Raw genomic sequence first — 12,734 nt, forward strand, 5'->3', positions numbered from 1 at the left:
TCTTCTTCTTCTTCTTCTTCTTCTTCTTCTTCTTCTTCTTCTTCTTCTTCTTCTTTTTTAATGTCCTCATAAGAGAACTCTCTGGAAAGGGTTAGGGCCGTGGTCGGCAAACTGCGGCTCGCGAGCCACATGCGGCTCTTTGGCCCCTTGAGTGTGGCTCTTCCACAAAATACCACGGCCTGGGCGAGTCTGTTTTGAAGAAGTGGCGTTAGAATAAGTTTAAGTTTTAAAAATTAGGCTCTCAAAAGAAATTTCAATCGTACTGTTGATATTTGGCTCTGTTGACTAATGAGTTTGCCGACCACTGGGTTAGGGGACTCGTAAGGAGTATGTTTGGGGATCAGTTATTTGGGATCTGAGTTAGCAGGAGTGCCCTGGCGTTACTTGGGTTAGGGATTGGTTCCCCCCGGGCCTCTGACTTCTGGGCTCCCTGAGGCTGCCCATGTGAATAACACTTGCCTCCTGTGCTCCAGGTTCCAGGGCAGGTATTGGACCCATACCTGGTCCACTCAACCGTTCTTCCTCTCCCTCTCCAGGCTCCCTCTGCTCCGTCTCCATCGAGAAGGCACTGCCAGAGGACAGAGGCTTATACAAGTGTGTAGCCAAGAATGGCGCTGGCCAGGCTGAGTGCTCCTGCCAAGTCACTGTGGACGGTAGGTGGTGCCCACCCGTCGCCATCACGCAACCCCACCTTCCACACACCCTCCTTCCACCGCACCCGAGCAGAACGGCACCAAGGTTGCCGTCGCTACCCAAGGCATTCCTTTGGTGGGTGTCAAGTCACCTTTTGCAAAAACACAACAGGAAGGAAAGTGGGAGCCCTGCTTGAGGGTCCTGTGTGGCCTCAGCCCCACTCCTGGCTGGGAGGAGGAGGGGCTCACCTTGTTGCCACCTCTCCCCCGTCTTGGCCCCACCCCCAGAACCTTGCTGAACAGGGAAGCCAGGCACAGGGCAAGAAGAGAAAAGACACACCCACAGGAAAGTGACTGCAGAGTATTTTACGAGCCGCCACAAACAAGTGCCCGCGCTGGCAGGACAGCCCGTGAGGAGTAGGGAGCAGAGCGGGGTCCATGTGGGGAGGCTGCGTGGAGGAGGTGAGTCGGGCTGTGACTCTGTAGGGACAGGGCTGCCTCTGCAGGAAGGAAAAGGCACTGGTAGCACCCGGAGGGAGGGGAGGACACATGTGGGGACAGGGAGTCCTGCCAGGTCTGCGTGGAGTTTCCCTGATGAAGGGGCAAGACCAGGCTGTGAGGAGCTGGATTTGTCCTAAAGGAATGCAGGCGGTGTGTTTGTGACGTTGTTTCTCCTTCTGTGCGTGGCTTAGAACTAAAGACTCGGAAGTGGATCAGACCTGTGCTGGTTCAGGCTACCACCTCCTTTTACAGAATAGAAAACTGAGGCCAATCAGAGAGGGACAGCATCCTGCGTGAGCTTCCCTGGCCCCGTTGGGCCGGGCCAGGGCCGGAAGCCCACTCGAGACTCAGTCCCGTACCCTTTCTTTTTATATTGTTATTTGCTTGGAACTGTTAAAAACGTAGTTTTGGGGGGAAACGATTTCTTGCCCTTGAAATGCTGGTTAGTAACCTATCGTGGCACTGTTAAAACTGGTGTCCAGAGAAGGCATCGGGAAGACCATCGTGGCTGCTCTGGATGCTGAATGTGATCACTCGGACTCGGAAATTACAACCCATGTCATTGTTGGTCCTTAAGATGTAGAGTTTTTGTCCCCATTCTGGATTTTATCATCTGATTTCCTGGTCACAAAAGCTGAGATCTATGACATATAATGAATGGGAGAGGAGAAAAAAGAGTCTTAAAAAGAAAAATCTTTTTAAAAATGCACACAATTAAATTTTCAACACAAATTAAATTGTCCACCACCAACAGGAAAGCTGAAGTTGTCAAATATTGTGCATCTACCCAGAGTTCTGTGGATGTCTTTGCCGCAGGGGCTCTGAGGCTAAGGAAACAGATTGGATGGGTTAAGGTGTGTGGTCAGTTCCGAGAGGCCTTGGAGCACATGTTTTGAGGCTCTGAGTAGGGGCTGCTGCTCGTGGTTAGTTACTCTCAGGTGTGACCTGGGATGTCACCCACCCAGGTAGATCCTGCTTCTTTCTAGACAGGTGCTGTAGTTAAAAAAAAAATAGTCTTTCCGGGAACTTGACCCTAGACGCTTATTCCTCACAGCCCCACTACTCATGTGGGACCCAAGCCAGTTCCAGCCAACCTTGTAGCTCAGCCGGCTAATGAGATTATCTGCCTGGGGAATCCCTCTTTGGGCCCTATTTACACTGCTAGCTGAGGCAGGGCCGTAGTTCATTCTCCTTATCTGCAAAACGTCAGCACCTTTTCGAGAAACAGCAAGTGGTTTCTTTTTAAAACCAAACTTTGTTTTCAAAATAAAACTTCCTTTTCCCCTACAGGATACATTTGGGGATTCTTTTCTTGTTAAAAAGTTTTGAGGCTGATGGGGCATTGTTGCCCATAAATTGGTCTCCTAGTTCATTCTCTTGCTCTCTCCATGAATCTTGATGACCTTCATTATTTATCTCTGGTGCCTGCTAGGAGGCCACTGCAGGATTTGGCCTCAGGCTGCAGATTGGGAGCTGGGTCTTTGAAGAGAGCAAGGAGAGGGATCTGAGGTAGACAAGCCAAGATACTGGACTGACTCAGCTGCTTGGGTTTGGTTTGGTTTTGACAAAGAGACAAAGGGCAGCCCCCTTGACTTGCCCGGGCTTTCCCGGTTGCTATACTTGGAGATAAGTTAGTGTCCTGTGTGCAGGTGGGCTTCTGGCCACATGTAGCTTCATGTTTCCCTCAAGCGCAACCTCTGGGGAATAGTCGAGGACTGCAGTCCGCTTACCTGCCCCGCTGTGCTCCAGTGGGCTGAACAGGTTTCTTGTCCTTGGTCTGTCTCCTGATCTTCTCAGCGTCCCCTCTTCCCAAGGCAGCAGCCCTAACTTAGAGAGCCCAGTGGGTCCATGTACCCTTTGAAATTATGGACACAATTTTGTGTTTGTGGATGAGAGCAGTTTTAGAAGAGAGGATCCATAGTTCTACATCAGATTCTCAAAATGAGTCACGGATTAAAATACACTGGAGAACTACTTGCCAGGTGAGGTAACCGTGACTGCATTGTCAGGCCCAGTCACTGTGGGGTCTCTCTCACCTGAAGCTGCTGCCTGATCTCTGGAGAGGCCCGTCCTGCACTCCTCCCAAGGGGCAGTGAGGTCCCGCTGCACGAGGGTGGAGAACTGCTGACGTCAGGCAGGCTCCCCCCTGCCGCCCAGCAGTGCCCTGCTCCCGACAGCGCTGTCACTCACGCAGCCGGTGCCAAACGCCATTAAGACTGTACATCTGCGGCCAATGTAATGATATAGTTTAAGGCCTCATAAAATGACTTTGGCTCGCTGGCTGTTCTGTATTAACCACACTGCTGTTTCCCTCTCATAGGGGAGGGGAGGTAGCCTTTATGAGGCAGCAGCTCGGGCTGTTGTAGTTGTGCTCTGAGTGTTTTCTCAAAGAAAAAGGGTGCTGGTGCTCTTGTGCGCTTTCTTGATTCTGGTCACACTGCCCTTCCTCCCAAGTGCAGCCTAAGCAAGCGTCAGCTTGTACCACAGAAGGACAATGAAGCCTGCAGTAGGTGAGGACTTGCCAGAAAACTCCCCCAGGAGGAGCAAAGGCTGACCTTCAAGGCCCAACTTGTACAGTTTTAGTTTATGCATTAGGAGGGCAGTGTCTTTCTCACTGAGAAAACCGAGGCTCAGCGAGAGTCAGCAGCCTTCCCCGGTCACGAAGGCAGCATGCAGGAGGTGCGGCGTCTCTGGGTGTCTCTGATCTCGGCACACACCCTTCCAGCCACCCAGCACAGGGAGTCACAAAGGAGTTACCCTGGCAGGACTTGAACCGGGGTGTGCCTGGTTCTGAAGCCTGCACATTTCCAAATAAAATTGGTGTTTCAAAAACACTTGAATATTGGTGAATGGTATGGTTTAACGTGGAACAAGCATATAACGCACTTAGCATTATGGCCTCCTGTCTAGTGAATAGCATGGCAGTGTCCACTCTCCAGTAACAGCCCTCCCTGTTGGGAAGTGCTTTGCATATGTGGCCTGAGTGACCCATTACCTCTTATTCTGACCCAGGTGAGAGGTGAGGAAACAAAGCTCTTCTGTAGGCCAAAATCCCCAGACAGGAGCCAGAGGACACCTCAGTCCCCTACCTGGCTAAGGGCATCTGGCCTCAGCTGCTGGTGAGACCGAGGGCTTCATGACCATGGAGAGTTGTGCACATGTTGGTAGGAGGTAACGTTCCAGTGGGCACCCACACTATCACTCATCCAACAAATGTGCGGGTGCCCACTCTGTGCCAGGCACTGCTCCGGGAGCTGAGGCTGAAAGCAATGAGCCAAACAGAAGTTTCTACTCTCAGGGACTTGACATTCTAGTGAGCGGGAGACGGTAATGAGGATGAACAGATATGTCATAAACTCTCAGGCAATGCCACGTGTTTGAAAAAAGCAAAGTGGGGTAATGGGAGTAGGGGAGGCTGCTTTGGAGAGGATGGTTGCCAGGCCTCTCAGGAAGTGACATTTGAACAGAGACCTGAAGGATGGGAGAGAAGGCGTGTCAGAGGCAGAGGTAATGGTGAGAGCAAAGCCCTGAGGTGAGACTATGCTTGAGACATTCCCAGAAGAATAAAGAGGCAGATGGCTGAGCCTGAACAAGGGGCAGAGTGGCGGGATATGAGGTTGAGGAGGACCAGCGACCAGATTTGCCAGGCCATGTAGGCTGAACAAGGAAACTGGATTTTATTCTAAATGAGGGACAACGCTGAACATCTAAAGGATCACTCAGGTGGCATGTGGTGACCAGACTCAGAGGGGTAAGAGGGAGAGCAGGAAGACCCTCTGGGAGTGGCTGAAAGGGTCCAGGCAGGAGACAGTGGCAGGTTAGGCTCTGTGGGAGAAGTGGGAAGTGATCAGATTCATCATCTGTTTTGCTGGTAGGGCTGATAGGACTGGCTGATGAATTGGAAGTGGAGAGATAGGGAAGTCAAAGGCAACGCTTCGTGTTTGTGGGGAGCGTGTGCGGATCAGTGGTGGTGCCACCTACTGAGATTAGAATGCAGGGGCTGGGGCAACAAGCAAGAGTTCCCTGCGGTACCCATGAGACATCCAGGTGGGCATGTCACATGGCATTTAGATGAATCCAGGTTGAGGACAGAGGCCAAGATGGGAGACAGGATATGGAGAACCATGCGCATAGGAGGCCATTTAATGCCCTGGGATTCAATGAGGTCTCTAAGGAGTGGCTGTGGATGGACCCAGGAAGGAGGCAGAATCCAACATTGAGAAGCAGGGCAGGACAGAAGTCTGTGAAGGCGATGGGATGGAATGGTCCCAATGAGAGGGACAGGAAGAAATCCAGGAGAGAGGGGTGTCCCGGAAGCCAATGGTGGTCATTTTGATAAGAAAGGAGAGATGGAGATCAATGCATCAAATGATGCTGCAAAGTAGAGTAAAATGAGCCTGGGCGTTGGCCATGGGATTTGGGAAGCTGGAGCTCATTGGTAACCACGACAAGGGGGTCTCGGGGAGGGATGGTAAAAAAAACCTGATTTGAGTTGTACAGAGACCGAGTCTGGAGGGCTGAGTCCAGAGCTAGAGTGGAGGGGAAGGGGTGAGGCATTGTCCATATAAGGACACGTTTTCCCCTCTCTATGGAGGCCCCCACATCCCTCACTGCCATCGTCCTACCCCATGCTGCTTTGGGCATGACCCGACCAGCAAAGGACTCCAGTCCTGGGGCCCAGACCTAGAAATGGAGTTCCATTTCATCAGCAACTGATTAAAATAGACAGAAAATACAAGCTGCTCTTAAACTTTTATTACTATTATTTTTATCCCCTGGGCCACTGTGTGAGCACAGAGCTGGTTTTGATTAAGCCTGGTCCTTCCAGCCCCTCCTCGATGCGGTTCTCACAGAGGTCTAGTGGCTTGTGGGGCATGCACATCCCCTGGGGTGGGGGTGAGGCTGCAGAGGGAAGAGAGGCTCCAAGTCAGGGGTGGGCCTGGTTTGAAAGGGAAAATGAGCCCTTTCCTCATGGCCAGATGGAAAGATAAGGTGCAGAGAACTTCTTAAACAAGGCTCGGAGCCCATGGCAGGGGAGTCCACTCACACGGTGTAAAGCCAGCGCCTGAGCTGAAGACAGATGCAGAGGCTAGAAACAGGCGGTGGGGGCTGGTCAGGGAGGGCTTCCTGGAGGTGGAGAGTTCTAAAGCAGATGTGGAAGGCAGCAAAGAAATGTGACGAGCAGGAGGGGCAAGTAATAAGAAGCAATCATCTTTCTGCTCTCCAGAGCACGTGGCATGCATTCTTCTTCTTTTTTTTTTTAAATTTCTTTATTGATTAAGGTATTACATATGTGTCCTCATCCCCCCATTAACCCCTCAACCCCCCCACACTCATGCTCTCACCCTGCCCCCCTGTTGTCTGTGTCCATTAGTTAGGCTTATATGCATGCATACAAGTCCTTTGGTTGATCTCTTCCCCTTACACCCACCCTCCCCGACCTTCCCTCTGAGGTTTGACAGTCTGATCGATGCTTCTCTGTCTTTGGATCTGTTTTTGTTCATCAGTTTATGTTGTTCATTATATTCCACAAATGAGTGAGGTCATGTGGTATTTATCTTTCTCTGACTGGCTTATTTCACTTAGCATGATGCTCTCCGGTTCTTCTTTGAGCCCAGTAACCCGGGGCCTGGGGAGTGCGATGCTTCGGTAAGGTACTTCTGATGCGCAGCCGAGCTTGAGAACCACAGAGGTTGACAGATGTGTACCGAGGATGGTGCTGCAGCTGAGAATGACCACTGTGCCTGGGGAAAAACCAGTGTGAGAAAATGAAGTCATCCTCTTCCCATGGTGCTCTGTGCTCTTCCATCCATGTCCACATGGACCCTGGGGTGTGGGCCACCCAATGAGGAGACAGGACAGGCGCAATGACAGCTATAGATGGAGGGGACCCTGACTCACCGTGGGGGGCGTTTCTGCTCTTACAGAAGGTGGTAGAAGGACAAGGCAGCGAGGAGTGGAGGCAGGGGAGGGGCTGGGCATCACGTGCTGCTGTGAAGGATTTGCTTCATTCCCTCAGCCCCATCCCCTGCCACGTGCTGCTTGACGCTCCACCTCATCATTCCTGCAGTTTCACTGCAACTCTGGGCCGACTCCCTGGGACCTCTGTGCCTCGCTGCCTCCGGAGCCTGGACAATGCCTGTCCCAGGCCTCCACCCCTGGGTTACCCAGCTAGTAGGGAGGGGGCAGGCATGAGCTTGGGAAGGAAGCCTGACGGGTGTGGAGGGTTTATATGGGCAGATCCACATTCTGGAGCAGGAAAGACCTAAGTGCCATCTAGAAGGAGCAGGGCATGCAGATGGGAGCACCAAGAATCCCCTAGCTCTGTGCTCCCCATTCCCACCCCCACAGCCCTCAGGAGAGAGTGTGTGTTAGCAGCCAGGACTGCCCCCCAGGAGGCAGGGACAGCAAGATGGCCTTCCTCCCCAGCCAAGCCACAGGAATGTGGCTGCTGCCTCAGCTGGAAAGCCCCACCCCCTCCTTTCTCCCTCCGCGTTTCCTCTCTTCAGGAGCAGGAAAAGGATGGACAGGAAGGGGCTCTGAGGGGAGGCTCCCTCCCAGCACGGGCCCTGAAGAGCGTTCCTAGTGGGGAAACGCTGCGGCATAGTGATAGCCGTTGGGCCAGCTGCTGCTTATCTGAGTCTCTGGTTGGTTTCCCCTCGACTTCCTAAAGTCCAGTCTCCTCAGGGCCCAGTGAGGGCCTTTTGTGCCCAGCCCGGCCCAGCCCAGCCCAGCACGATGTCCTGCTGCCCTGACCAGGGAGTTTCCCTGGCATCACCCACACTGTGCACCCCAGGGAGCACGAGGAGAGGCCTGAGGATCTGTGCCCGCATCATGCAGCATTTCCGCTCTGCCCGGCAGGCTGCTGCCACAGCCCACTGGGTCCTCAATGGCTCAAGGCTCAGGCCAGAGCGGGCGAGGCCTGCCGGCCGCCTGCTCGGAGGTCTTGGTCTGGTTTGGAGTGTCCACCTGTGGAAGGAAGCCAAGAAATCAGAGGCTTAAGGCCTCTCCAGACTGTGAGCCCCAGGGCAGAACCGGTTCCCTCCTTCCTCTGCACAAGAAGCCTTTCCACATAGAGCAGAGTTCTGGGAGCCAGAATGTTTACCCTGAGAGAGTCAAGACCCAGTGGAGGGAAAGGATGGGAGAGTGAGCCCAGGGCGCCGACGCCCCCCTGCCCGCGTGATGCGATGTCTGGCAGCAGGTGCCGCTGTGGAGGGGAGAGCGGTCCCCAGCTCCCGGGACAGCCTGTCCATCCATCTTGCCAGGCGGCTGCGCTCTCCACCTGACTCATACGGCCCTGCGCAGCGACACTCCGTCTTCGGTGCTCTTGTGGAAGGAGGCCCAGGCGCGGGCGCCCTGCAGGGCAGGCACCGAGGCCCTGGGAGCTGAACGGGGAAGGGGCGGGGGCTGTCATGTTGTCGGGGTGGGATTTTTATTGCGATGCCTCCTGTTCCTTTCCTTGGGCAGCTGCCGACCAATGTCTGTTGTCACCTGTCTGTTCCAGATGCCCCCGCCGGTGAGAGCGCCAAGGCCCCTGAGATGAAAGCCCGGAGGCCCAGGAGCTCGCTTCCTCCTGTGCTGGGAACAGAGAGTGAGTACTGCTCAGCTCTTCCAGGCGTCCCCAGGCCTGAGGGCCAGCCCAGACCCTGCCTGCCCCCGACGGCCCAGGGGCTCCTGGAGACGGAGCCCGGGGCCTCTTCCCAGGCCTCCCATCTCTCCCGACCTCCCATAGCCTGCGTGGAGGCGCCCGTCCACCCTCCACCTCACTCAGGTCCTTCCTCCTTCTCCCAAGGCTCCTGGGAGAGCTGCTCCTCACCTCTCCCAGGTGGGTCTTTCCTGTGGGTCTACCAGACCTTTCAAAACGGTGGCTCTGGCCTTGCCACTCCTGGTCGGAGTGCCCAGCAGCCCCCAAGCCTCGGAGTCTCCTACAGGTGAACCTCCGCCCCTCGCTGCCCGGCACGCCTGCCACACATGCAGACGCACGTTCTGGCGTTGGCCTCAGCCTGCTTTCCAAGCGCTGCCCCCAGCTCCTTGACTCCTGTTTTATACTGAAGCCAAACTGAGCTCCTCAGTGTGCCCTGGACATCCCTGCGTCCCTTCCTTTCCACCTTCGTTCTGCACCTCTCTCATGGGACAGGCTCCCACGGAAGAGCCACCTCATCCCTGACGGAGTCCGTCCTTGCTCCAACGGAAAGTCACTCTCCCCTCCTGTGAGCTCCCACAGCCCTCCGCGCCTCCTTTCTGCATTGATCGTCTTCTTCCAGGGCCACGGTGATGTGTCTGATCTCCTTCTCCCTCCTCCACTGATCTCCTTCTCCCTCCTCCTCCTCCCTGAGGGCCACAGCCAGGCCTGCTCAGGTGGCCCTTCTGGGATGACTCTGCTGCGCCTGCTCACAGAAGGCCCCTCAGAGTCTCTGAGGATCAAGCTGTCGCTGTGCTGCCCATGGCCGAGGGGAGGAGCGTCTCCTGGACCGCGTAGAGCTCTCCCCTCTCGGCTCCCCACGGCCCACTTACCTGGAGGCAGAGAGCGCAGGGCCCACAGTGCTTTCACAGGCCAAACACTATCCCAACCTCTTATAGAAAGAGAAGAAAAAAAATACACTTCAGGTCAAAGAAAATGTTTTCATTCAGAATATTAACGTGTTCATCTTTTTACCAGTGCAGTTGGAAATATAATTCATATGTTGGTATATTGATATTTTTTCCTTAATAGAGGAAAGGGCCAGTGAAGGCAAAAGGGCCTAGTTCACCAAAGTCACAATGCAGCAGCCCTGGCTTCCCCTACTGATTAATTATGGGTATAATTTTGTTAGAACTATGCTTCGAATCCTCCAGTTTTAACAGAGGGTGTGGAATTGCTTGAACATCCCTAACACACACTTTCTACCTTTAAAAAACAAACAAGATAAGCTCATACAAACCCATACTAATAGAGAAAAGTGATTGAGCTCGATTAATTCAAGGCTATTTCTCTATTTCCATTACAACACAGTGTTGTGTGACTTAGTTTTACTCTTTTCTTTTCAAAGCAGCGCATGTCCCTTCCTGATGATGAGCTTGCGTTCCTTGCACATACTCCAGCCAAGCGGTGGTGGTGGGGGCAGGGCGGGGCGGGGGCAAGGAGTGGGGAGGTGCTGTCCAGCCTTCAGTGTGGTGGGTCTGCCAGTTGGAATTATAATTTCTCATGGGTATTTAACCACATTGGGGGGCCTCAGATTACCAAGCGTGGACCTTTAATAACTTGTTGGAAGTGCATAAACAATTCTAAGAAAAACCTAGTAAAAATGGGTTAATGATTTTATCTTGCAAAAGGATTTCTTATGCCTGTACTCTGTTAGTTATGGGAAATGTGAGCAGAAGAGAGGCCGTGTCTTAGAAGCGCACCAAGTACCTGTGAACCAGGGGTCTGGCAGGTCACTCGCCAGCCCTGGGGCACAGCAGGAGTGCATGGTGTCTGAGCTGGGGGGCCAGCAGCCTCCTGTCCTCAGCTCTGGTCCATCCATTCCAGCGAGGTCCTGAGGGGGGTGAGGTGGAGTCACGGGAGAGCTGGAAAGAGAAAAACAAGCTGGAGACAGAGAGCAGACCGGCCTGGCTCCTCGCCCTGGAAGAGAGGGCTGTGGAGAACTCCCATCGAGTTGTCATCGTCCAGCTCTAGGGCAGGGGCTCTCACCCTGGCTGCCTGTGAGAGTCACCTGGGGAGCCATCAAACACACCACTGTCCGGGCTGCACCCCCGACTAATTAAATCAGGAGCTCTGGGGTGCACCCCAGCCCTCGGCATTTGTTTAAGCCACTCCAGGTGCGGCAGGTCAGGCTGGAAGCCAGCTGTCCCGGGAAAGCAGGGGCCTGCGCTGTTGACCTTGAGAAGCAGAAGGGCTCTCCTCCGCAGCCTCCGGGGCCCCTCATGCCCAGGTCCTCAGAGTATCAGTCACCCGCCCAGTCTCCACGCTGCAGGGAGGGAGCGCGATGCTCTGCTCTGCAGTGTGGAGGCTGGAAGCCTGGGTTCCTGCCCTGCAGAGGGAGCAGGATAAGGGCTCAGTCCCCAGTGCTGCTTAGGGGAGGGCGGGGCTGGCAGGAGGGGCTGCTTCTCTAGAAAATGCACACATCCACCACGGATCAACTCCGCACACACTGCTTGTCTGCTGAAGGGGAATTTCCTTTGTGCCGAGAGCCTTCCTGTTAGAATTACAGACATGTGGCTCCATATACATCACTGGCCACTTGGAATTCCTCCGCTGGCCTGTGTCCTCCCCAACCCCCCATCACCCCAGCCTGTTGCTCCTGGAGGCGCCTGAGGAGGCAGCTGCCCAGAGATAGGAAATGAAGAGGGTGTCTTTTAGGTCTGCACCGCAGTTCTTTTCTCACTGGAGGACAATTTGCATTGTTTACCAATTGCATAAGTTAAGTATACATGCACTCTTGTTTAGACATTTTAAACAGCATCAAAACATACCAAGTACAAGGTGAAAGGCCTCTTTCATCTACCCCCAATTCCACTCACCTCAAATATATCGCAATTACTGTATTCTGTGCATTTGCATTTACATATGCAGCTATATCACGTGATCTGTGTGCCTCTGAAACTTGCTTTTTTTCTCTCAGCATTGCCATTCCCAGGCCCGGGTATCTGATTGCATGAGAAAGCCCAGAGACTCGAGTCCCTGAGTGGCCTGGCTGTGTTGTGTTCATTTTTGTCAAAGGCTGGGAAGTACCTAATCTAACCAGGAAATCCATCTTTCCTGCCAGTGACCGAGGGAAGGCTGAGTGGTTTTCTTGTCAAACAGATTGTGGCCAGATCCCTTCTGCAGCCCTCCCCTCCGCAGCCCCACGTTCAGTCCTGTAAGTGAGCTGTCAGGTGTGAGTGGACCGCACTCATCCACGCGGGGGCCTGAGAGCCTGGGGGAGCCCCACCGCTGCTGAGCAGGCCTGCCCCACCTAGGGGCGGGGCAAGAGGAAACTGACAAGCACAAGTTAACCTGCCAGACACCCCTCGCAGGTACAGGAGTGAGGAGGGGTCGTGTGGGAAGATTTCAGGGTAGGGGAGATTCTGGGCCAGGCTATGAAGAGGAGAAGAATGTGGTTTGGTTGAAGAGGAATGATAATATTATCGGAGGGAGAGACTGCTCAGATGCCATAATGAATATTGTGAGGACTCCTGACTTGGAGGATCATTTGCTTGTCATAGACAATAAGCATTTATTGAGCACCCGTGCCACAGGCATCTTCTACGACTGGTTTTCCCCTCCTGATGGGCATTTAACAGCAGCACTCAGGGAGTTTCATAGACTCCGACTCCTCCGGCCCAGAGCTTGCCTCCCCTGAGCTGAGCGGGTGTGGGCGGCAGCCTGCTCGGGCACAGGGTGTGACCAGATAGCCACCGGGATAGAGGGCAGGGGACAAAAGTCTTGGTTTTATCACTAATGGAACCTGAGGCCTTGGTGAAAGCCCTTTGCCCCTCTGGACCTTGGCCTCCTCACGTGTCAAGTGGGGACTGTCTCCGACTGCTCCCAGGCTTTCCAGCTCCGGCATCAGGCCTTTCAGTGGAGAGTTTTTCCTAAGTGACACAGTTCAGGTGAGGTCGGCTAACTCCCCTTGGTACCAT

The 12,734-nt window shown here is 54.0% G+C and overlaps 1 protein-coding gene across 5 annotated transcripts in view; it reads left to right on the forward strand.

The window, feature by feature from the left end:
* The window catches only part of MYLK (myosin light chain kinase), a 264,544-nt gene that overhangs the window by 196,691 nt on the left and 55,119 nt on the right, over positions 1–12,734 (forward strand). For 4 of the 5 annotated variants that reach the window (XM_079766799.1, XM_079766798.1, XM_079766801.1 and 1 more), the window contains 2 exons: positions 537–653; positions 8,638–8,724. In XM_079766799.1, the coding sequence (XP_079622925.1) occupies positions 537–653; positions 8,638–8,724 (204 nt within the window). Of the gene's footprint in view, positions 1–536; positions 654–978; positions 1,095–8,637; positions 8,725–12,734 lie in introns of those variants that run through there. The other variant, XM_079766802.1, reaches the window with a different exon arrangement.

The sequence above is a fragment of the Cnephaeus nilssonii genome (genome assembly GCF_951640355.1).
Source record: "Cnephaeus nilssonii genome assembly, chromosome: 3".
Classification (NCBI taxonomy): Eukaryota; Metazoa; Chordata; class Mammalia; order Chiroptera; family Vespertilionidae; genus Cnephaeus; species Cnephaeus nilssonii.